This window comes from Coffea arabica, chromosome 11c (assembly GCF_036785885.1).
Source record: "Coffea arabica cultivar ET-39 chromosome 11c, Coffea Arabica ET-39 HiFi, whole genome shotgun sequence".
Taxonomy (NCBI): Eukaryota; Viridiplantae; Streptophyta; class Magnoliopsida; order Gentianales; family Rubiaceae; genus Coffea; species Coffea arabica.
The window spans coordinates 44,565,783-44,588,286 of NC_092330.1; the positions used below are offsets into that span (position 1 = coordinate 44,565,783).

At 35.9% G+C, this 22,504-nt stretch overlaps 4 protein-coding genes across 5 annotated transcripts; 1 reads left to right on the forward strand and 3 right to left on the reverse strand.

The window, feature by feature from the left end:
- Positions 1–105: 105 nt before the first annotated feature.
- On the forward strand, positions 106–4,982 carry LOC140016821 (two-component response regulator ARR11-like). The gene is made up of 5 exons (XM_072070802.1): positions 106–452; positions 2,732–2,884; positions 2,979–3,362; positions 3,486–3,562; positions 3,866–4,982. Exons 1-5 carry the CDS (start codon positions 314–316, stop codon positions 4,889–4,891), a joined length of 1,779 nt encoding a protein of 592 aa, XP_071926903.1. The 5' UTR covers positions 106–313; the 3' UTR covers positions 4,892–4,982.
- Positions 4,983–5,782: 800 nt separating this feature from the next.
- Positions 5,783–10,322, reverse strand: LOC113717654 (uncharacterized). Of its 2 annotated transcripts, XM_027242428.2 has the most exons (9): positions 9,846–10,322; positions 8,440–8,994; positions 8,000–8,356; positions 7,842–7,900; positions 7,656–7,730; positions 6,942–7,044; positions 6,758–6,829; positions 6,411–6,521; positions 5,783–6,258 (listed from the first exon to the last, which is right to left on the reverse strand). In XM_027242428.2, exons 1-9 carry the CDS (start codon positions 9,915–9,917, stop codon positions 6,046–6,048), a joined length of 1,617 nt encoding a protein of 538 aa, XP_027098229.2. In that variant the 5' UTR covers positions 9,918–10,322; the 3' UTR covers positions 5,783–6,045. The 2 variants fall into 2 exon arrangements, with proteins under 2 accessions (XP_027098229.2, XP_027098231.2); XM_027242430.2 differs by lacking the exon at positions 6,411–6,521.
- Positions 10,323–17,711: 7,389 nt separating this feature from the next.
- On the reverse strand, positions 17,712–18,881 carry LOC140016937 (small heat shock protein, chloroplastic-like). The gene is made up of 2 exons (XM_072071219.1): positions 18,545–18,881; positions 17,712–18,341 (listed from the first exon to the last, which is right to left on the reverse strand). The coding sequence occupies exons 1-2, from the start codon at positions 18,792–18,794 to the stop codon at positions 17,869–17,871; spliced, it is 723 nt and encodes a 240-aa protein (XP_071927320.1). The 5' UTR covers positions 18,795–18,881; the 3' UTR covers positions 17,712–17,868.
- Positions 18,882–20,674: 1,793 nt separating this feature from the next.
- On the reverse strand, positions 20,675–22,123 carry LOC140016957 (transcription factor MYB20-like). The gene is made up of 3 exons (XM_072071269.1): positions 21,660–22,123; positions 21,402–21,531; positions 20,675–21,289 (listed from the first exon to the last, which is right to left on the reverse strand). The coding sequence occupies exons 1-3, from the start codon at positions 21,790–21,792 to the stop codon at positions 20,761–20,763; spliced, it is 792 nt and encodes a 263-aa protein (XP_071927370.1). The 5' UTR covers positions 21,793–22,123; the 3' UTR covers positions 20,675–20,760.
- Positions 22,124–22,504: the final 381 nt, after the last annotated feature.

A 22,504-nucleotide genomic window follows, 5' to 3' on the forward strand; every position in this document is an offset into this window, starting at 1 on the left:
ACACACCTAACTAAAAATAACCAGTGAAACAAAAAAAAAAAAAAAAAAATTGTGGTGTCCACTCCACTGGGAAGTACTCTGGGACCGTTGGCAGCAAGCAATAGCCGGCGCCAATATTCGTTGTGTTCTCTTCTTCCCTTAAGAGAACCGCATCATTCTTTCCATTTTAATCTCTCTCACTTGCACCTATTTATAACAATTATCTAGCCGATAATATATCCACTTTCGTTAAATTCCCATGATTCCCCCCTCCTAGCTCTTAAGCCTTGCGTTTCCACTGAAATTTTTGAACATCCGGAGGAGCCAATTCTTGATGATGATCACCGAGAATACCGGGTTTTCCTCTCCAAGAAGTGATGCCTTTCCTGCAGGTCTGCGGGTTCTCGTGGTCGATGATGATCCTACTTGGCTCAAAATTCTTGAGAAAATGCTCAAGAAGTGTTCCTACGAAGGTTTTGGTTTCGTTTAACCATTACCCTCGAGTTTACTTTGACTTATTGTCTGTGATTTTGTAAAATCATACTCTATATCATCTCATTTTCCTCATTTCTGGTCTCATGAGCTGTTGTTTTTAAGCATGATTTTTTATGTTTTGGGCTGATAGCAGTCTGTTCCTTGGACATTTCTGTGTTAGAACTGATTTAAAAGCACGTGTATGTAGGATCTATCTAAATTGTGTCCTTTCTTGGTACTAAAGTGTTTTATGGGATTATTTGATGATAGTCTCTCTGCTTTGTGTAACTAACCATTATAACTATCGAACTACTAAACGTATAGCCTATTGAGGTTTATACTTCAAAAGCTGGTTTATCTCTTTCTCAGTTTATGTGACTTCTATAATTCTTCCTCTGAAAGTAACAGCGATTAAGGTGCTTCTTGATCTGGAATTTCGTATCATGATCGGAAGAAATATGAAATATATAATCTTTATTCTTGATTCCTCCTTCATTTGCTACGCTACAGAGAGTTTTTTTGTTCTTCTGACTTCATGAATAACTGCTATTTATTTTTTGGTGAAAAGACACTGGACCTGCAAATTTAGTTTTCTGGTTGAGTCACTTAAATGCTTCAATTTGATAGCAAGATAAGTCATTTCTAGACTTTCCCTGTGAAGTAGTCCTCTATATGGGAGTTGAAGTTTAAAGCCAAATTTATTAACAGAAGTTCTTGTGATGTATTAATTGAAGTGAAATCCCAAGCTGCAAATAGATACCGTTCATGAAATAGTGATTCATGGTTTTCAGACCAGAAGATGCTAGGCATATGTGTAGTATTATTCCTTTACAAGCTAGTGGTATTTAAGCTTTGAATTTTAGATATGTGTATATTACAATCATTTGTTGGTGGAAAAGCTGAGAGAGATGATTGATGTTGAGGTTCAAAGTGTCTTGTGAAGATCTTGTTTAGCCTAGCACATAGTTCGATGATTTATCAGTAATAAAGATAATAATTTGCTATGTTCCAAGATAGGGATTTAAGCAACTTTTTGCCGTCAATAAAAGCCAACTTTACTTCGATGATAAGGAATCCCAGTGTCATTGTTTTAGTGCAATCTGACTAGCATCAGAAGGCTGCCTGGCTGAATATCAACAGATACTGCTGATTTATTTGTCAATCATGGAGGGGACTGCGATGAGAGTCTGTATTCCTTCTGCACATATTGAAACTGTATTTAACTCAAGCCTTTGTGCTACTTTATACAATCCAAGCACTCATATAAACACATTCTTGTTTAAAAAAAAAGGAAGCCGAGACCTAGATCCAGATCCTCTGCCAAGTCAAGGTCGCATTCAAACTTCTCTATAGTTAGTTGTGATGCACAGCATATATTCACATATTTGTCTTTCTTGTGAAGATTAAGATGTTTCATGGTGCCACTGGAGAAACCAACATCGGTTTTTACCAACAGAAAACCTTAATGCAGATAGTATATTGTAATAATGCCTGACCACCAGATTCCTTTACTAAATTTGGGGAGTTTCAAATAACATACTTTATGGGTTCCCCTGCAGAGTCCTTTTCTTGCATTCAGCAGCACATTTTATAATCCATCACGCATTCACCAGAAAAATATCCTAAAAAATGTCAAAGATAGAAAAAGAATACAATAAGAGAAACAGTAATAATTGATGGGATAAATTTTGTGCTTAATTCAACTTCAATGTACCGGCAAACCAGGAATTCTGTCCTTTAATTCTTGTTCTGTTGAATTTATATTTTAAACCAACTAGTGTGCCTCTTCTGTGACCGAATCTAAGCATACAATCCATAGCCTGCAATGGTTCTAAACGAGGTTTCGGAAATTGTTTAAGAGGTGCTTCTCCATTACAATTGGATTTAAGTTCTAGTGAGATTATTCTGCATCATGTTTCTATTCCGATGAGTGTCTCTATATCAGTTAGTGCACAATGGAAAGTATATTGTCTTTGGAAGTTGATTTCCTTATGTGCAGCATTTTGGGGGAGCCCTTTTAACTGGTGATAGAATCATTACCGAGATCAAGATCTAAACCTTATGTTTTAGCATGGAAATGCTTAGGTGGCCTAAATATGATTTTCAATTGTTTTATTCCTCTTTCTTCTGCAGTAATCAGACTATTGCTGTTGAGGTTCTTGGATTATGCCATCTTATACCTCATTCCTTTTGATTGTATAAACAACTAAATTTTGTATGCATGAAGAATACTGCAATTACTTTATAATTCCGGGTCCACTATCTGCTTGTGTTTCAGTGACAACATGTGGGCTAGCAAGAGAGGCCTTGAACCTGCTTCGAGAAAGAAAAGATGGATTCGACATTGTTATCAGTGATGTTAACATGCCTGACATGGATGGTTTTAAGCTTCTGGAGCATGTTGGACTGGAAATGGATCTTCCTGTCATAAGTCAATTTTCTGTCATTGATATTTGGAACTTTGTTCTATTTATATGTTGTCAATTTAAAATGCTAATACTTATACTGTTTTATGGAATTCACAGTGATGTCTGTTGATGGAGAAACAAGCAGGGTGATGAAAGGTGTCCAACATGGTGCATGTGATTATCTTCTTAAGCCAATAAGAATGAAAGAACTTCGAAACATATGGCAGCATGTCTTCAGAAAAAGGATACACGAGGTCAGAGATATTGAATTTCATGAAGGCATTGACGAAATCCATTTGATGAAAAATGGCTCTGATCTGTCTGAGGACAGACGCTTGCCTTCTGGAATTGATTCATTTTCAGGGAAAAAAAGAAAAGAAGCTGAAAAGCATGACGATAGAGAATGCAATGATCCTTCATCTGTTAAGAAAGCTAGAGTAGTTTGGACGGTAGACCTTCATCAGAAATTTGTCAAAGCTGTGAATCAGATTGGTTTTGATAGTAAGTTAGCAACACTTCTATTTTTCCAAGAAAGTCATAGCCCATTTATACATTAGCCTAATCTTTTGTGATGACTTCTGCTTGACTGCATTAGGAACAATGATTTTGGTTTGTGTTTTACAGAAGTTGGTCCCAAGAAAATACTAGACTTAATGGGTGTTCCATGGTTAACAAGAGAAAATGTAGCCAGCCACTTACAGGTAAACAATCTCAAAGCTGCTACTAATGGTAGTGAAGAATATGGTTCCCTTGGCCACGTTTTCCATGTTTCACAAGAGAGAACCTTTTCATGCCATCTACAAATTAGCATTAGTTTTTCTCTCCACAACATTTGACCTTTATCTCATCCTGGATGCATCATGTAAAAGGTTTTTATCTGCATTATTTGTCTGTTCTATGTGAGTTGCCTTCTGGTAGTTATTTGAAATGAAAACTTGAAGTGGATATTTAAGTTGCACAGCCATGTTAAAAATGTTCTCATGGAGATACTCATCATTGTTCAGAAGTATCGGCTTTACCTTGGAAGATTGCAGAAAGAGAAAGAGCTAACAACCTCCTTTGGAGGGATGAAAGACTCAGATATCTCTGCAAAGGAACCTAATGGCAATCACTGCCTTCATGATTTAGTCAATAAGCAACAGTGTGATCTTGCAAGTGGCAGTTATAATATTCAGGGAAACAAGAACATGATTCAAAATGTTGATTTGAAAATGCACGAGGCAGATCTGAAGTGTACTGTTCCAAAGCCAATGGAAGAGCCCAAGAAAGCTATAGATGGAGAGAGTTCTGATCCTCAAAAGAGCAGCAGTAAAAAGATGAGCCTCAATCACTCTTTTGGCCAATTTGATTCGGATTTGGAATTTGCTGCAGTGATCCCCAAACAGTATCCCTGGAATGAAGAAACCTCACAAGCTCAATTCAGTCGAGAACGCAGGCCACATTTCCAGCCAAAGAGGGGGTTTAATACTTTACCACTGACTTATCTTCCCGAAAATATCCAACTCGATTGTGTACAACCCAGTTCCTCTCCAAATTCTAGACCTTCTAGCATCGATAGAGATAAACTTGCAGAGGCTGAAATGAAGCCTGCCTACGTGAAGAATAGAAGCCAGGGAATGGAACAGTTGTCTCCTGCAGGATGCGATGGTGACCTTTTCTCTGCTCAACCGGGGAGCAAATTAACAAACAATCAAGCTTTTAAGCCAACCCAAAGTGCGGTGTGCAGCATGAACAACCATAGCTTGGATGAGAATCTTGAAGGTGGCATGGAATCTGCAGGGAGAAGCCTAAATTTTGCTAGTGGAACAGATTATACATCTTGGGATGAGAATCTCCATAGTGGCTCCCTTCAAGGTGATTTTCAACCGGTGAGTACTGGTCCTCAGGGTATAGAATTTCTTAACTACAGTGAACCAGAGCTCACTACTGAAGTTCCAACCTTCTTGTACGATTCACTGAAGTTTGACTTTGAGTATCCTTTTGATTCAATGGAATATCCAGTCATAGATCAAGGACTATTCATAGTGTGATCTGAACTCAAGGCACCTCATCTTGTAAGAAGAATGCTGTATTGCTCTTGCCGATCTAGTGCACTGGCGTGTAAAGCGCCTTGAAATTTAACTGGAGTGTAAAAGCCCCCTGCCCAATTTGATGAACATGATTTCGATCCATCGTATTATGCTATTGGTAGTATATCATGCATAACAAAGCTTACGCTTCTTTCAATTTTAGGGAAACACTTGAGCATCTTTCATTGCTCGTAAACCCGCAATTCTTACTTGGTTAGCATGCGTATAATTCAGCACAACAATTTCTTGGTCACGGAGGGGAAGAGGAGAGATTTCAAAATCCATCCTAAGGACTTTCAAATCCAAACTAGGACTCCACCTCTCTGCCTGCCCCAAAACCAGTTTGATATAATTAGTGTAATCCTTTCGTAACCGTATGTTTGATTTTCAACTTTGGTAACAGAGGGGAAGAGGAGAGATTGCAAAATCTATCTTAAGGACTTCCAAATCCAAATTAGGACTCCACCTCTCTACTGGCCCCAAAACCAGCTTCCTCTTCCTCTAATTAGTGTAATGCTTCGGTGACCATATGCTTGACTTTTAACTTGGCTGATCCCCTCGAATTATTGACAGAATTCAGCTTCCATACGGTTAATTTTGCTCTATTGATGCCTTAAGAAGAGAAAAGGGGGGGGGGGGGGGGGGGAACAGTTTAAAAAAGCAAAAAGACTTCTGAGGAAAAAGGGACAGCTTACAAAAACCAAAAGGACTTCTGAACTAACTTCAGAAGTAGATTTCTGTTCCTGCCCTAAGGGCAAGCATAATTGTAGGAACCTCCCATCCGGTGTCAAAATAAAACAACACAGGGAAAGAGGACTGTGAGTCGCCAAATGCGAAGAAGAAGAGAGGCAATTTGTCTGGCAATTTATCTCGTATTATAAACATCTACGTAATACTAGAGTTTTAGAATTGTTCACGGCTAACATCCCCAGAAAAATGCCACATTTCCACAAATTGAACATCTTATGTCGAATGCAACCACTTAATATTGTACAAGCAACAGATTACTCGCAATTGCCTTTGGTTTAGAAAAAAGAAAAGTGTAGCTCCAGGGTGCAAACTATTCTCCGCTAATCAATCTTCAAGATGCACAAGTATTGGAGCCGCTTTTGCAGTTAAAGCTGGATATTTGGAGAAGTATTCTCATGCATAGTCTTTTTTGTAACAGATTTTGCAGAATACGCTGGAGGCCAGGGGTTCTTTATTGCAGCATCTCTGAAGCCACCAGTCTTCATTGAGAGTCTCCAAGGTGGTCTAGAACTGTTATTGTGAGCTTCAAATGATGCTTGCTTCCTTTCAATTTTTGGTGAGCATGACAAGATTGATTTCTGCAAAGATAATAATGGTCACCAATCACCTATTTCTCACTCACAAAGCACAAACAAAGTGGGAGGTTCTAGTTCTCAGGATGAGATAATTCGTAACAACCTTCCACCTAGACTACATGCAACAACTGCCGTCACATATAGAACATAAATACCTTGTTCATGGCAATACCAGCTGATTTTTTCCCCAAAGGCAAGTTGGCATTTGCATCCATTTTAGAAGAAATAGACCAGCACATGTTGATGGTATCATTGACTATTTTCCCCTGCAAAGGTAAAACAAGGTAATTCCAATGTCCTTTGAACTAATCATATTACTCTCTCAAATTTGGCTAATAAGCTAGACAATTTATCAAGCCAAAAGCTCTATTTCTGATGATTAGCCATATATATGATTCTTGGCATCAGCAGGAAATAATTGACAGATTTGCATCTAAATCCTCAAAGCATCCTATGTTACTGTTGTATATTATTGGAACAACCAGATAGATCAGCATAAAACCTTATGTTTCGATTGGTGTCGTTCCTCTTTGGCTTCCGTCATATTCAGTTTCAGCTCTAGCTTCTGGAAGAACTGAAGTAGCCAGTGAGCAAATGAACAAGTAATCAGAAAAAAATAGAACAATTAATGAAACTAAATTAAAGGAGAAGAAAAGATTCGATTGAAACTGAGTCTTAGACTTTGCCTCTTTACGTTTAGAAGCCCTTTCTTCACTCCTTAAGCTGAAGGAAGAAGATGTAGCAGGAGGTTGTGCTTTGCTTTCAGATGTAAGTTTAGATTTTGAAATGCTGTGAACAGTTCAATAAAGAACATAAAAGCTCTTACCAAGTTAAACCAGTGACACTGTAGTTGCAAATTCATTAAACTTGAACATGTCTTGTGGCTTATCAGCATATAAAAACAACAAAATAGGATGGATACTTGAGATCAGAAAAGTTATCGCTTAAAAATGTAGAAAGATAAAGTTTTCTGAAATCAGCATGAATGCAGATTAGAAAAGGTACAGCAGGGTTCATAATTCATACTAAACATTATAGGATGCACAATATGTAGCCTTAAATCCAAATATAGGCCTTGTTCTCGTTTACTTTATTAGATTTTGCAAAATTTAATTACAGAAATTAATTATAGAGAATAATTAGAATCAACAAAAATTTACTCTTTGGGTGATTACGGATTTTGGATTTTTTGGTTATTAAAAAATCTATTATCTGAATACAAAAGCAAATGAAAACATCTTAAAAACAGATTTTTCAAAATCAGAATCTATAATCAAGTAAAATAATCAACTGAGAACAATCCTGTATTCATCTCGTACATATCCCCTACTCTTCACCCAGTCTAAGCATACAAAGCATTAAATATTAGAAAAAGGGAAAAACTAGCAAATAATACTTACTGCACCAATGGTGATTTTGGTACCCTGTCTCTTGAAGTGCTACAAGAGACTGACTGATCCAGTACAGCATTAGTCCTGTTAAGAGTAAATTACAGAAGGCACACAATAATCTAAGCAAACAGAGTAGGACCTCTTATATAGTTTTTGAATTATAGTTGATTTTATGGAAGCTATGCAGGCTATTACCTTTCCTTGTTTAACTGAGGAACAGCTGATAGACGCTTAGAAATTCCACTGACAGATGCCTGCATTTGGAAGAAAATAAAAAAAGATAATATCATGGACTATCCAAACTAACAATCATAGTAAGGAATGTCATTAGAAGACTGGCAAAACTTAGGCACCCTGGTTGATGTTCGTTGATTCGAGCTCTCTTTGGATGTCTGGGCAACACCTTTGAATAGCCTTGAGTCAACATTCTTCTTCGATGCTGGAGATGATATTTTATTGAGATCATAAGCATGAGAAGTAAAGTTTATTGACATGTGAAGTGACTTCGGAGTTGATCTCTTCCTCTCCAAAGATTGATTTTCTGTCTTCTTAGAGGTACCGAGATACCCATCTTTTGTTGGATAAATTGGTATTTTTGACTTGGTGAATGATTGACTCTTTGATTTTTTATCATGTTTTGACAACTTTCCAGAAGAAAGTGCAGCTTCCTTCTTCTCTGACGAAGCTGAATCTCCCATAATACAAGCATCCTAAAAGATTAATATTAGATATGGAAGAAGGAAAAGAGCTAATTCAGTATGTAACCAGAAGCTAGTAAGTTTAGTACAATTACCTTGGAGTGTGTCTTCACCTCTATGTTATCATGACTGTTCATGGAAACTTGAAATTGGTTTGATGTCTCGACTTCATTTTCTACAAAAATAGGATGTTCTGTTGCTAGTTCAACTTCCTTACTTTGGGTACTTTCTATAGTCCTTTCTTTAGGAAGAGTTTGCTGATTTGCATCGACCGGGAAGACAACAGATGTTTTGATTGTATCTTCTGCCAGTACCTCCTCAACTTTGGCATGCTCATGTTCTTGTGCTGGCTCCATCTCTGTAGGAGGAGAATCATCATGATCCCCATTAAGCATATTTACCGCAGCAGTATTGTCCACAGCTGCGCTTTGTTGCTCAAGTAATGGAGCAGCTTTCCTGGCTGCAATTTTCTTGTAGTGGGCTTCAAAGTAAGCTTTCTTCTCAGCAACAGAACCAGGTTTTGAGTACTTCTCAGCTTCTTCCAAGTAGCGATTTTGATTGAAAGATGACCATTTTTCCCAGACCAATGATTCAGAGACGAATCTCCCAAATGAAACTGATGATGTGAGGGCACGGCGAAGAGGATCTCCCTGCAACCAGGTACACGCATTTCACCTTTTTAAGTAATAAACTTCCAAAGTCATAATCAAATCCATTTCAAGAACTCGTGTCCAGGCATTTTTCTCACAATCTACCCAATTTCTATTGCACTATCCAGAAATTTGAGAATAAGGAATTCTAGAGTTCAATTTATCGGTGGTGAAATGAATTAAGACTCAGATTAAACGAATATGTAAAATGGAAGAAAAGTCATACACTAACACAAAACTTCAAAATACCTCCCCTAAGTGCAAATGTAACATTCAGCTAGATAACTGCCACAACCGCACTTGAACAAATCATAGGAACGGTAATCTTCCAGTACAACAGAAGTTTACAAAACAGGTCCAGATTGTGCATGAGAAGCTGCTTTCTGAATTCAATACTAGTGATAAAAAATTTATTAATCTGAAGGAGAGAGCAGCTTTGCTAATTTAATAATGAAGAAATATTTTCTCTCCAAACATTTAACTTTTAGGCGTATCCACCCCTACTTTTCACAAAATTTACACAGTACGTTGTAAGTTGATGGATTAGAGTGACCATTTGAGGCGTTCTGGATTTGGACTGTATAGTTAGGACTCGTTATTTACCCCGTGAGCAGAAGAATTAATCGACCAGCAATACGCAGCAAAAAACGATTAGAAAAATATTAGACTCAATGAATTGCCAAATTCAAGCGGCAGCGGAACAAAATTAGCAATTCTATCATAACTCCATGGCATTATTAACACGGAACCGGAAAATACATGCCCTAACCAAAACCACACAAATTTATCTAACGATTCATGATAGAAAAACAAGTAAAATAAATAAACGAAGACGGTTTCTTGAACTAAACCTCAGGAGATTCTTGGGAAGTTTGAGATGGTTGAGAAAACGATCTGAGAAGGCAAGCTGAAGATTCACCCATGGCTCATTTGCAGTAGGAGGAGAAAAACCCAGGAGAATCTCACTTTTCAGTTCCTTTTCTCTTGACACTTGTGTGCTGCACTTGCCATTCCTCCTCTGATCTTTCTCCCCTTTATCTTGAAATCGCGGGGATACAGGGTTGATTGGACACTTTAAATCTCGAATCCCAAAACCTTGAATCCACCTAAAGCAGGCTTGTTAGACGCCTAAACAGAGCAGAAATGAGGACAAAAAGGCTCTGAATTCTGCTTCTTTGCCCCCTCAATTTTCACCGTTTGTGAGTGTGTCTTGCGTGTCTTTGCTCTCTGCGTGAGGCTATTTGTGATGGTTACTTCAGTTTATCAATCAAGGGGCAAGGAGGTGAGGCGAGAGCGTGGCATTAACGGCTAGTTTTCCTTTCGTAATCTTGATTTTAATTCTGTCAATTTTCTTATTCTTATTCTTATATTATATAAGAATGAGTTGTGATTTTGAATTTCAACCACATGAATAGGTATATTCTGGAAATGTGAAATGATGTGTAGTTTTTTTAAAACTTTTGGTACAACTAATGACAGCATATTTTTGGGTATGTTTATGAAAATGTCCTCGTGTTTGTATATTTAAAACTTTTATTTATAGAGATATTTGCGTATTTTTGGAATGTGAAATTATTGTACAATATTTTGCATCGAGTACAACTCATATAAGTTTATGTGTTGGTGTAATTATTGAAATGGTGTTATAAATACATTTAATTGAAGTGTGATTTTTGTTGTGCAATTAATTCCTTATAATATAACCCTTATTACCTGGGACCTAATCAATAAACTTCAACTAATTAAATTCTTTCTTTTGGTCTCCCATAACCGGCAAACAATTGAATTAATTACTGTCTAAATAACAGCTATTTCTAATTATTCACACATTCATCTATTTGCTTCTTGTCCTTCCATTTTTTCCCAATATTTATGAATATATGATCTTTCTTCTTTCTAATTTTAAATTGCGCCAGTTATGTATATCACTCTATAAAACTTTTTTTTTTATTCCTACCACCCTATAAAACTAAGATCAGTTTCCTGCATTTTCTGTCAGGAACCGAATTTTTTCTTAATTTTATTTTATTTAATTATTTATTCACTTGTTTTCTTCGAATAATTTATTTCAACCATTTTAAATCTATTTTCATGGAACATGTCTCACTTATATTTTTAAAACGTCTTATTAGTAAAATTAATATCTTTTGCGACTCGTTTAATAAAGAATAGTGAATACACGTTTTTTGGGAGGTAAATTCGATCCGAGAGTGCATTAGTTTTGGAGAACTAAGAATGATCAATAGTAGACTAAGAAAAGTTAATTGAGAGATTAGATGTGAATGAGTTCAAATTAAACTTTTATCGGGCGCGCGTCAATAGTCTCTCGAAAGTCGCACCAGTATGACTAATTGAAAATTTGAGAAATTAATATTAGACTAGTAAAAGTGAGTAATTACAGAGTTAAAGAAAATACCTTAGAGAATTAGTGCATGAGTGTATCAAACCCGAGAGAAATTGATGGTACGAAACACCAGCACAACACTATTGAAGGTTGACTTTTTTGCAACACACTTAAAGCTCTCTTTTTCATTCTTTCTCTCCAAGAAATCACAATACAAAACCCTCACCATCTTTCTCACTCATTCGGTTGACCAAGAGAAAAGAAAAGGGGGAAAGAAAGCTTCATCCTCTAGCTCTAAGCTTGCTTGTTCTTCATCATCCAACTCACAAATTTCTTGGGTTCTTGTTCTAGTTTGAAGGCAAGAGAGGGCCGGCTAGTTAAGGACTGTTTTAAGGAGTTTCTTGCACCAAAAATTTAAGGTTTCTTCTTGGTTTGGAAGGTATAAACATCTCCCACCAAAACTCTTGCTTTCTTGTTTCATTTTTTGGTTTTGAAGTTGTAGCTTTTTTCTTGTTGTTGTTGGTTGGATTTGGTTGGTTGAAGTGGGCTCTATAAACTCCCACCTTGGTTAAATGAGGGCTGTCATGATGTTTATGTGTGTGTTAGTGTGTTTGTGATGAATTTTAATGGAAAAAAACTAGAAGAAGAGAAAGAAAGAGAGAAACCGTGAGAGAAAGAGAGCTAGCCGAAATTTCTGGTCTTATTGTTCTGTTTTCATTTCGAATTTTTGAAGTTCAGTGGACTGTAAAATCAATTGATATATGTTGTATATTGTGTGTACAAAGTATCTTTAAAAAATCGTATCATTTGGTTGTGCAAAACTTGAGTTTTGGGGAGAGTTTCAAATCTGGAAATTGATAACAGTGCACTCGGACAGTACTTTTTGTCCTAATGTAACTCTGTGTACAAAAATCAAAATTGAGTGCCGTTAGTGACATTCAAAACTAAACATTCATAACTTTCTAACGGTATAAAAATCTCCTACTGGTTCATTTTGTGTGAACCATAGCGAGTCAGCAAAGTTGGTCATTCTGTTTTGACTATGTATGCGAACGAAACTGGAAGCTGCATCTTGTAACTCGAAATTGTTTCACTTGTGAAAAGATTTTTAAAATGATGTCTTCTGATGAATTGTGGCATTTGGAACCTAGTTTCCAACTCCACCAATCATTCTCAATTTGAGTTTGTATAGAGTTAGATATGACTTGATTTCGAAAACGCGACAAAACTAGAAACTGGAAGCTTTTTCCTTTCTTGCTAGCCGAATGGTCAGGGTTGTTTTGGAATGTTTTGTTTCAAAAATTTTGATGTCAATTACCCATCAATTGCTTATTAAATGCCTCTGAAACCTTGGTTTCAAAAATGGAGTGAATTGGGGTTGATTTCATTCGACAAAATCTTTGGAAAGAAAGAAATAGTGGGTTGGCAGATTTGCTTTGAAAATTTCACCAACATTGGTCATTTTGTTAACTGCCTTTCTGTGTAATTTTTTGCCTAAATTTTGACAGAGAGGTAGTCCATATATGGGGGTTTACGTGTACCAAATTTGGTGTAATTTCAAAACCATTACGATATCCAAATGATGCCCCCAAAGATTGCTCTTTAAATCTGAAAATTTACCAATCAGTTTGCAAGATTCAGTTGACTTTAAACTGTTATATCTTAATGCTCAAAACTCCAAATTTAGTTCCGCTTATTGTGTTTGAAACTTTGTATGGAACTCTTTTTGTGTTACAAATTTCAAGGGCTGATTCATTTTCTGTGAATTTTTCCGAATTTCCAAAGATTGCTGGAAAACCAAGACTGGTTCAAACCTATCTTCTTGGAACTGAAATTTTGAACTGAAAAATGAATGCTTTCCCTTTAGAATCTTGAAAATGTGTCTACTAGGAACTTTTAGTACTTTGGATCTAGTTTCCAACGGTATAAAATTTTTCATTTTTGGGTATACGAAACTCAAGATCTGATTTTACTAAATTTATCACGCAAAACTGAAAATTCTTGATTTCTTAGAAAATGAGTTTTTAAGAACTTTTCATTTTCTTTTGATATGGATAGTTCATTTTGAATTCGATTTCATGAAGGATACGAGTTATCCCTTGTGATTTTAAACTCTCACTTTTAAATCTTGAATTTCAATAGAGTGAAATTCTTTTGAAACATTTTTTTAAGTTTAAACAAATACATTTCCTTCCTTGTATGTTAAGTGACTGTGAGTATATGTGAGTGATAATCGATCACTATTTCTTCAGGCGCTCAAGAGGATATTGAATAAAACCTTGGAGTAGAACACTAAAGGATTTATTTACTCACTTATTTTTTATTTTGTAAGTGTTCCCTGTATGTGTGTGACTTGAATAGTTTTGCTATATATTTACTTCATATTTCTTGTATGTTTAAGTGTTAAGCGTTTTCTATAATTGCTCTTATATAATTTTCACCGTTTTAAGGCGAGTGTGTATTTTATCTCACTCGACCTACTAAAATAACAAATTTCTATTGTTTAACCGTGAATTGTTATCGTTTATCGATATATTTGATTACTTGTGCATGTTGTAAACTCTTAGCTAAATTGGGTCCTGTCCTTGATTGCTAACCTACTCGAGCCAAGATTGGATTCGGTCGGGTAGGTTGGAATCTTGGGCCACCGTTTCGATATACTCAAGTATTATCACTAGAGGAATAAGGTGATGGCTAGACAAACCGGAGAAATTATTGGGATTATAAGGTGCAATTGACTGAAATAGTTTCATGGGAACACCGTATCCTTTTAATGTGTGTTTATTTCTATAAAATGATAAATGTTTCATTTTAATGTGCCAATGTGAAATCTTGAACCATATGTATATTATGCTTAACTTACTTGATTTATTGGAACTGCTTGTGTGTTTTGGAACCTTATTGGGTTGTTTAACTCATTCCACACTTTTATTTTCCTTAACAGGGTTCAAAATCGAAAGTACTCGCGAATAGTACTAAATTATTTTCTTTTGAAAATTTTAAATTGTGTTATAGCAGATGACCGTAGTACATATTCTTTTGAATTGTATTTAAGTTTGAAGGTTAACTAATGGTGTTCTGGAATACTTTGAATGTATATTAAAAAAGAAAAATTGAAATATTTCTAATTTTGAATTATAGATTGTAGTGAGTCCTGGCGAGAGTTGTGCAAGAGTTTCGTGAATACCCTTGGGTTTGCCCTTGGGAGAAGTCGGAGCGTCACATTTTCCAATTTTGTTCTAAAGTCATATATTTCTTTTTGTTTCTTACAATGGTGAAAAAGCCAATTGGGAAGAAAGATGTAAAGGTAAAATTAATGCAAATTATTATGAAACTTATGTTGGATGATCATTATCACAATCACAGCCAATTTGTACCAATTCTTCTTCTTTATTTCCGATTTAATTGTATCAAAGTTGTGAAGAATTAGAATTTTGTTGATTTAATTACTCCTTTCAATTTAGTACAATTTTCCAAAGAGGTATTTTTTGTTCCACCAAATTTTCATTTACTTGCTTTCATAGAACACTATGTATGATTGTTTTCCACTAGTATAATTTTATTATTCATATGGAATTTTTGAAACATATAGTGAATGGTTGATCATCATTGCAAGGTTAGGAGTGAAAATACCACATCCGCAAGCAAATATTGGGAAATATCATTAATCACTTTCTACTTATGGGTTCCAACTCCAATTCATGTGTGCAATTTCTTCTCATTTTGGCTTCATTATGGGTTTGTTCAACCAAACAGTCTCTTTTCACATGAGAGCGTTTTTCTATTATATTTCACCATTATGATTAAGACGTGCTATCAAAAAAGAAACAAATTTTCACATTGTCCTATAGTGTAAATCTTTCAAAAGAGTGTAAAGGCATTCTCTTTAGGGTTAAATTATGACAACAGATCACTTATTCCTTTCAAGAATACTTTATGAAATAGACATCTTGAACTCCCAAAGAAGTTTTACTTTTGTCCAATGCAACAAATTTGCTGCCCACATTACTGATTGCTTTAGGAGAGGTAAAAGTGCAAAAATTATCCTCAATAAGTTCTACGAGCTATCTCTTAACTTCAATTTATTAGTTCTCAATGGATTTCTATCAATACGAACTTATAAATTTATTTCCTTCTAAAAATCCTGCTTTTGGATCATGTTATGTTTTGTTTTCCTATTTATTAGAATAATTATAAATTCTATGCTCCAATTTCTATCATGCTTGACGGATTGCTTGATGAGACCAAAAATATATTAGGCATCAACTTATTTGGATTTTGGATTCTATGTACACAAAAACTTAAGGACTTCATCGATCATAGTTAAGTTGGATTGTCTGATACTTCCAAATTATTTGTGTGACGCTTTTGAGCTTTCCATAATATATTTACAAGATTGACTCTTTCTTTTTGAGTGTTAGATTTGTCAAAATTGATGTGAATGAGATAAAACTAACTAAGAACAAAACTAATTGTTAAACTTTTTAAATCTTGTAATAAACTGTAGTATAAGGATGGGAATTATCTATTTGACATTAAAAAAAAAATTTTTGCCCTCATTTGTTATGTTGATGTTGAATAATAAAAAGTAATATATTATAACTTAAACTTTGGATGTTTTCTGATTATGTTATTTAGTTAGCCTTTTTTAACATTTCTTTTTATGGTCTTGATTAACATATGTAGAAGAAATATTATGTACATTTAAAAATTAACTTTATTTTTGCGTATGGTGTCAAAAGGATTTGTTTATGAGTAATTTTATTTCAACTGATATGATACTTACTTTATATGCATAATTTTTTTAATAACTTATATCTATAATACTTTCTGCTTTCTTAATCTTATTGTATTTTTCTTAAAAATTCTGTGAAAAATTTTAAATAGAGGCACCCAACACCGGTATGTTGCGCGGGCTTTCATCCCTTAGTTTTTTCTCATGTTTTTAACTTGTAGCTAATCTTGTTCTAATTTTGCTTTAAATTAATGACGAAGAAGGTATTATACAAGGCCCATTAGCCGATTTCAGAAAACAAATGAAAGCAGTATGATTCGTAAAAATAAATTGGTCCAAGGTCAGCTGAAATACACAAGGATAACCCAACTTTTATACCAACAGAAGAGCTCCAATGCATACTTACGGTCCCTTTGGTCTCAAATTAGCACCACGGGCGGCATACCTCCAGGATCATACATGGTTTATAGACGTTCTTAGTCTACAGGTAGATTTGAAATTCTTACGTATCTTCAAATTATTTATAGAATTTTTTATAAATCATTCATTAATACAACTCTTAATCCAGAATAAGATTTGAACACATTATCTTTCGTAAGAAATTGGCCCGTTTTTACTAATTGAGTCAATTTGTGCCAAAATATTTCCATTCATGTAATAACGCAGAGTTTGAAAGTAAACATTTCACAATCTCCAAGATGATCCCTACCTTATTAACCACAATTTTCATATTAATTATCGCCTTTATTACTGCACCTCACGTAGATATTGATGGTATTCATGAACTTGGATCTTTACTTTAGAGAAACAATATATTATTATTTCAAGTGCCATTATTTCTAATTCTGCAACTATAAGTTTGCACTTTTGTCCAATATGAAAAGTGGTGTCTGTTGATAAATACTCCCTTCGTCTCATTAAAAGTGTCATATTTTTAATTTTAAAATGTTCCAAAACATTTGTCATGTTGAAAAATTTAAAGTACCTTTTAATCTCTATTTTCAATATAACCATTCTTTTTAATCATATGCATGTTATCATTCAAATTTAAATTTTAAATTTATGAGAGTAAAATTGAAAAGAGAAGCACAAATACCACAATTAAATCATTATTCTTAAAAAAATTGAATTCATCAAGCGTGGTTAAATAATTGGAACGAAAGTACCTATGCAACGGCGTGGGCTAATTGTTCTACACTTTATTACATGGGCCGTGGGCTAATTGTTCTACACTTTATACCATGGGCCATGAATGAGAGCTTAGTTTCCATTTAGGAATGCGATCTGTTGATAAATAGCCATACAACGGCGTTGACTAATTGTCCGACACTTTATTACACAGGTCGAGAGTGAGAGCTTAGTTTCCGTTCAGGTATGCGCCCTTGGATCGTTGTTGCAGATTCACCTCCTGCTGCAACTGATACCTCTATTTTCTAATGATATGCCTTCTCGTACTTTCCTTCTTATCTTCCATGTTTAGCTGTTCTTTTCTCAAATAAACTTAACTTTAAATCATCATTTGATTTTACTCTCTCCAATCAGATGCTTCCGATGACATACCACCCACTTTTAACATCCGGTACGACCCATTTAGTATTTTGATGAAGTGACCGTACATTTTGATAGTACAGTTTACAATTTCGAAAATACAAGCAGGATTCATTATTGTGTTCCGTAAATATAACCATTCCATCAGCTATACAATCAGACTTAGATACTTGTTTGGACATTGTAACATTTGAAGAGACCTTAAATCATTGACATTGAAGCCATGTTGCTTTGCTGCTGCACACATTCATTCAACGTTAATGTCCAAAATCTTGCCATGACTACTAGCCTTTGGTATGGTAATGTACAGAACACCATCCCTAACCTCAGCCTTAATCTTCTCAAATTGCGCATTCTCTGGCAGAGCAATTCTACTATTGTACCTCCCATAGCTCTTAGCAGACCACTCATTTTTCTCTTCCTCTTCTCCATCCTCGTTCTTCTTCTTTGGCACCTTCTCGGCTTTCACTACCAACGTTTTCTCCTCAACCCACACCTTCACATCTTCTTTAGTCATGCCAGGCATGTCGAACCTCATTTTGTACTCCCCCTCGCTTTCCTTTATCTCCCATGGCGTCCTACCCCTGCTGTACCCCCCAGTGTCTGGGGCCAAAGGCGATGGCCATCCTCCACTGTAGGCAAAAGGGTCTTCCATTAGTCTCTCCATCGTCTCCATCATTTGCTGCACGGTTCTTGCTGTTGGAAACCTGTCCAACACCCCTGCATATTCACAATTAAAATCATTCAGACTAATAGCCTTATTTAAAAACTAAAAATAAAAATAACTGCACGAATATTACATTTCAAGAAACGACGATTCAGCCCCTCTACATTTCTGCTACAGAAATTCGGAAAAAATTAGTCTTTCATAGGCCAACAACTAAACTAAGCCATGAATATGCCAATTGGGCATTTGGCTTTACCTATTGGTGCAACAGGGGCTGATTTATTTCTGGGCTGGGGAGTTTGCTGCTTGTTAGCCCTTTGCAAATGGTCAAGATTGTCTCTGGCGTCACCTGTCATAGCTCTGATGCCTTTACAGATATTTCTACCTGAAACTGGGCTCAACAAGTGGCGGGAAGATCTACCATAAGAGCGATTTGAAGTTGTCGAACATCTTTGGGGAGTCACGTGAAGTTGAGAGATTGGAAGATTTGATAAACAGTAAGACATTTTGGTGGAACTTGACTAAGAAGATCCTTGAGATTTTGCAGAATGGCCTTCACAGAAAACACTGAGAATGTAGGAAGATGTTAGATATATAAAGGGGAGGGTGGACAATTCTGGAAGGTGCGAAGTTGCTGAAGCAGTCCAAGTTTCTGGAGTTGTCCAGAGGGTTCCCGGGGGGGCGGAAAGAGTCCAGAAGTAATTTCAAACTGATTGTCCTATTTGATGTTGTTTCTCAATAAAATGAGGAAAATGTTATTTTACACCTTTTTTTTTATTTACAATCCCCACCATTTATTTGATCATATAATTTAATAAATAAAAATTATATAATTAAAATGATAGTGAAAGTGCGATAAAAAAAATGAGAACACAAATAACATTTAGGGGAGCTCTAGTTTTCTAAAATGAGTAGTCTATGTTGACATACAAGAAGGGTGCTCGAGCTCGAGCGAGTAGTATTATTAGAGCTCGAGTTCGAGTTCAATGCTTGCTCACAGAACTCGAAATCGACTCTCATGGACTCGAGTCAATGCGAGCTATATTGAACTCAATCAAGTTCGAGTTAGAAAATTTCATTTTCTTGACAATTTTTAAGCGAAAAAACATTATTGTCCTTTAAAAATTTTTATATGACTTGAAACATTTCGTAAATTTAACAACTATTTTGGATATAAGAGTAATTTTATAATAATAATATATATTAAAAAATTAAAATTAAAAAGCTCTATAAGGCTCGACGAGCTTTCGAGCATTGCTTCTGGATACTTGATCTCGACTTGCTTGCATTATTGAGGCACTCGAACTTGGTCAACCCGAGTTCGAGTCTAGTTTTTGATTGAGTTGTTCACGAGCTACTCGCATGCAGTTCAATTCGATTACAACTCTAGTTTATCCTTGATGAGTTATTTGGTGAGTCATGACTAAGAGTTTCCTACCCAAAAAAAAAAAGAATGACCAAACAAATAATAATCACTTTTACCAGGAAGATGCATTTTAGAGTAAAAAAAAATCAAAAAAAGAACGAGCACACAACAAACAAATAATAGTCCCTTTTACCAATATGTTGCATTTTTGAGGCTTGGATGGACTATTTTTGCTTCCTTTAATTTTGGAAAAGGCCAACAAGAAAACCCGTAGTTAAGATCAAAATTCTGCAGTTGAATGATTAATTGTTTCCTAATTGAAGATTTTCTACCCTAAAGTCGTTAATAATTTTTGCAAGAGATATAAGCTGCACTTCTTAGTTCTTGCCCCAAAAAACCAAAAAAGCAAAACTTTACACTTTATATATAACATTTGAAGCACCTAAACTAGTTGTTTTAATATTCTTTTAGCTCCCCAATCCTGTATCAGTAGTGGACATGAGCTGGGCTGATTGAAACTTGAAAGAACCAAACCCATGATTGTTTTAGTTGATGAAAACTGCCAGGTTAACTGCTTTTTATTTGAAGCCGACATAGCACAATGGAATTTTGTTTGAGAAGTCTATCAAGAATCAAAGAGATTACAAACGTCATAAACTCGAAATAAACCTTCGTCATCATGATCACACATGCTTGCTCAATCGACTTATTTTTATTATTATTTTTTTTACTAGTATTTATTTGAGATGTTTCATCCATAAAGATCAAAGTAGGAAGTAAGCATGCAGACCCATTCTAGTAGTTAATTACGATCCTGATTCTGCTAGGCTTGTGGTAACTTGATATACCTTGTTGGTTCTTTCTGTTTTATTGCAATGATTGTTTCTTCCCACTCGTTTAATTTACTCAGTGGATACTAACGGAATCCATTCCTTCTTGTCTTGCATCGAAGTGTACTGTTTCTTAAGAAAAACAGAGGCCTGCTAGGTACGGCTCGGAAAACTTGCGATGTACAAGGTATAATTCACAAGAAGACGATGTTTTGGTCCGGAGGAAACCCATTTGAGTTCTTGCTCTCTTTTTTTTTTTTTTACACTGTTTTTGATTCAGAGGAAATTTTCTCCTAAAGAGCTGAAAACATCCCATGGAAGTGGGCTATCAATCCAATTCTGAAAAGGGTCTTCCAGCTGAATATCATTCGTTCCAACAATGTAAGAAATAGCATCCAGGGGCTCTGAATTCTGGATTTCAATTGACCCCGTTTCTGGAAATTCTCTCGTCTCATTGAACATGCTAGCCAGATTAGGCTTTTCCTCGTCTAAACTAGAACTGGAGGTTCCTGTGCTCCGTTGCTCGTGCAAATTTGTGTTGAGATTCTTCTTATTTTGTTGCGTTTGGAAGTCCTCAGACTGCAAAGTCTCTTGCAATTCCAGCATCAAGACCTCTTGTTCTCCCAAGGAGCTATTATCGAGAAATTCTTCACTTTTGGAGACACAATTCTCAGGTTGATCGATAGGCTTGTGGGTCAGAGGGTCCAAGCCAAGGAACTTCAACTTCTTCTTGATCTTGGTGTTCCAGTGGTTCTTGATTTCATTGTCCGTGCGTCCAGGAAAATGTGCAGCTATTTTGGACCACCTGCAAGACGATTTTGGTCATTAGAAAATGCAATAAAGAGTTATAAAAATCAAGAAAGTTCCCAAAGGTCGCAAAATTAAACGTTGGAAAAAGCAGCTAATCAACCAATTACCTGTTGCCTAGCCGAGAATGAAGTTCAATGATCATGTCTTCCTCTGCTTCAGTCCAAGCTCCTCTCTTGAGATCAGGCCTAAGGTAATTAATCCACCTCAGTCTACAGCTCTTCCCACACCTCATCAAACCTTCATTATTAATAACCACGAACGACACAAAAACTCAAGCTTGTTAGACATGAGCTTAATTTCGCTGATGATCAAGTAAACGGTAAACAAGCGAAGCGGCAAAGACCCGATCGGTCAGGAGACTGTACCTGCCAGTTTTGGGACAAGCCTCCAACATTGTATGCCATTGTTGAGGATGAAATTCATGAGCTTGTTGTCTTCCTCAATGGTCCAGGGCCCTCTCTTAAGCCCTACCTTATCACAACAAGGCTGCCTTCCCATTCTCGACCGCACGAACAACCACCACAGAGGAGAACTAATCAAGAACCCGGCCGGGGTACGCGTAAAGTGTAGGAGCTGCTGCCAGAAAAGGTGCTTATAAGGCGAAGCAAAGATTCTTCCAGCTAAGGCACCGAAGAAAGGTTGTATAGTTTATGAGCTGCTCGCTGATCATAATTGAGAGAACCAACAAATCAATCTCCGTACCTAATAAATTACTGCTTTCTTCTCTGCTGCAATTTTTTTTTCTTTTTTCCCAATGACCACCATTGTTCGCACTATGCAAATGATTGCCAACCCGACTGCAAGAAAATACAGAAACAGACGTGAGTCCTTGTCGTTGACATGGTTTTTATTTATATACATGTATGTATGTATGCCACGATGGTCTCTCTCTGGGTATTGAATTTCAACAAAGTAAAGCAATACAAAGATTGGTTGGTCCAGTTTCGGCTGGCCAGTTTCATTCATGGGGGGCATGCAACTCTAAAAACTCTTCGCCTGCAACTTGCTTTCCTTTGTAATTTTTTGCTAGTATTAAATTTCTATTTTTAACATTTTTTTTTCACCCATATATAATAAGGCCAAGGAACTGCCCATCTCTGCAACTTCTCTTTGCTGTTTGATTGATCTGAAATCTGAATATCCTAATCCGCATTGCTTTACTCAGAAGACAAATATATATTATACCAGCAGCACAAGCCAATTTATATAT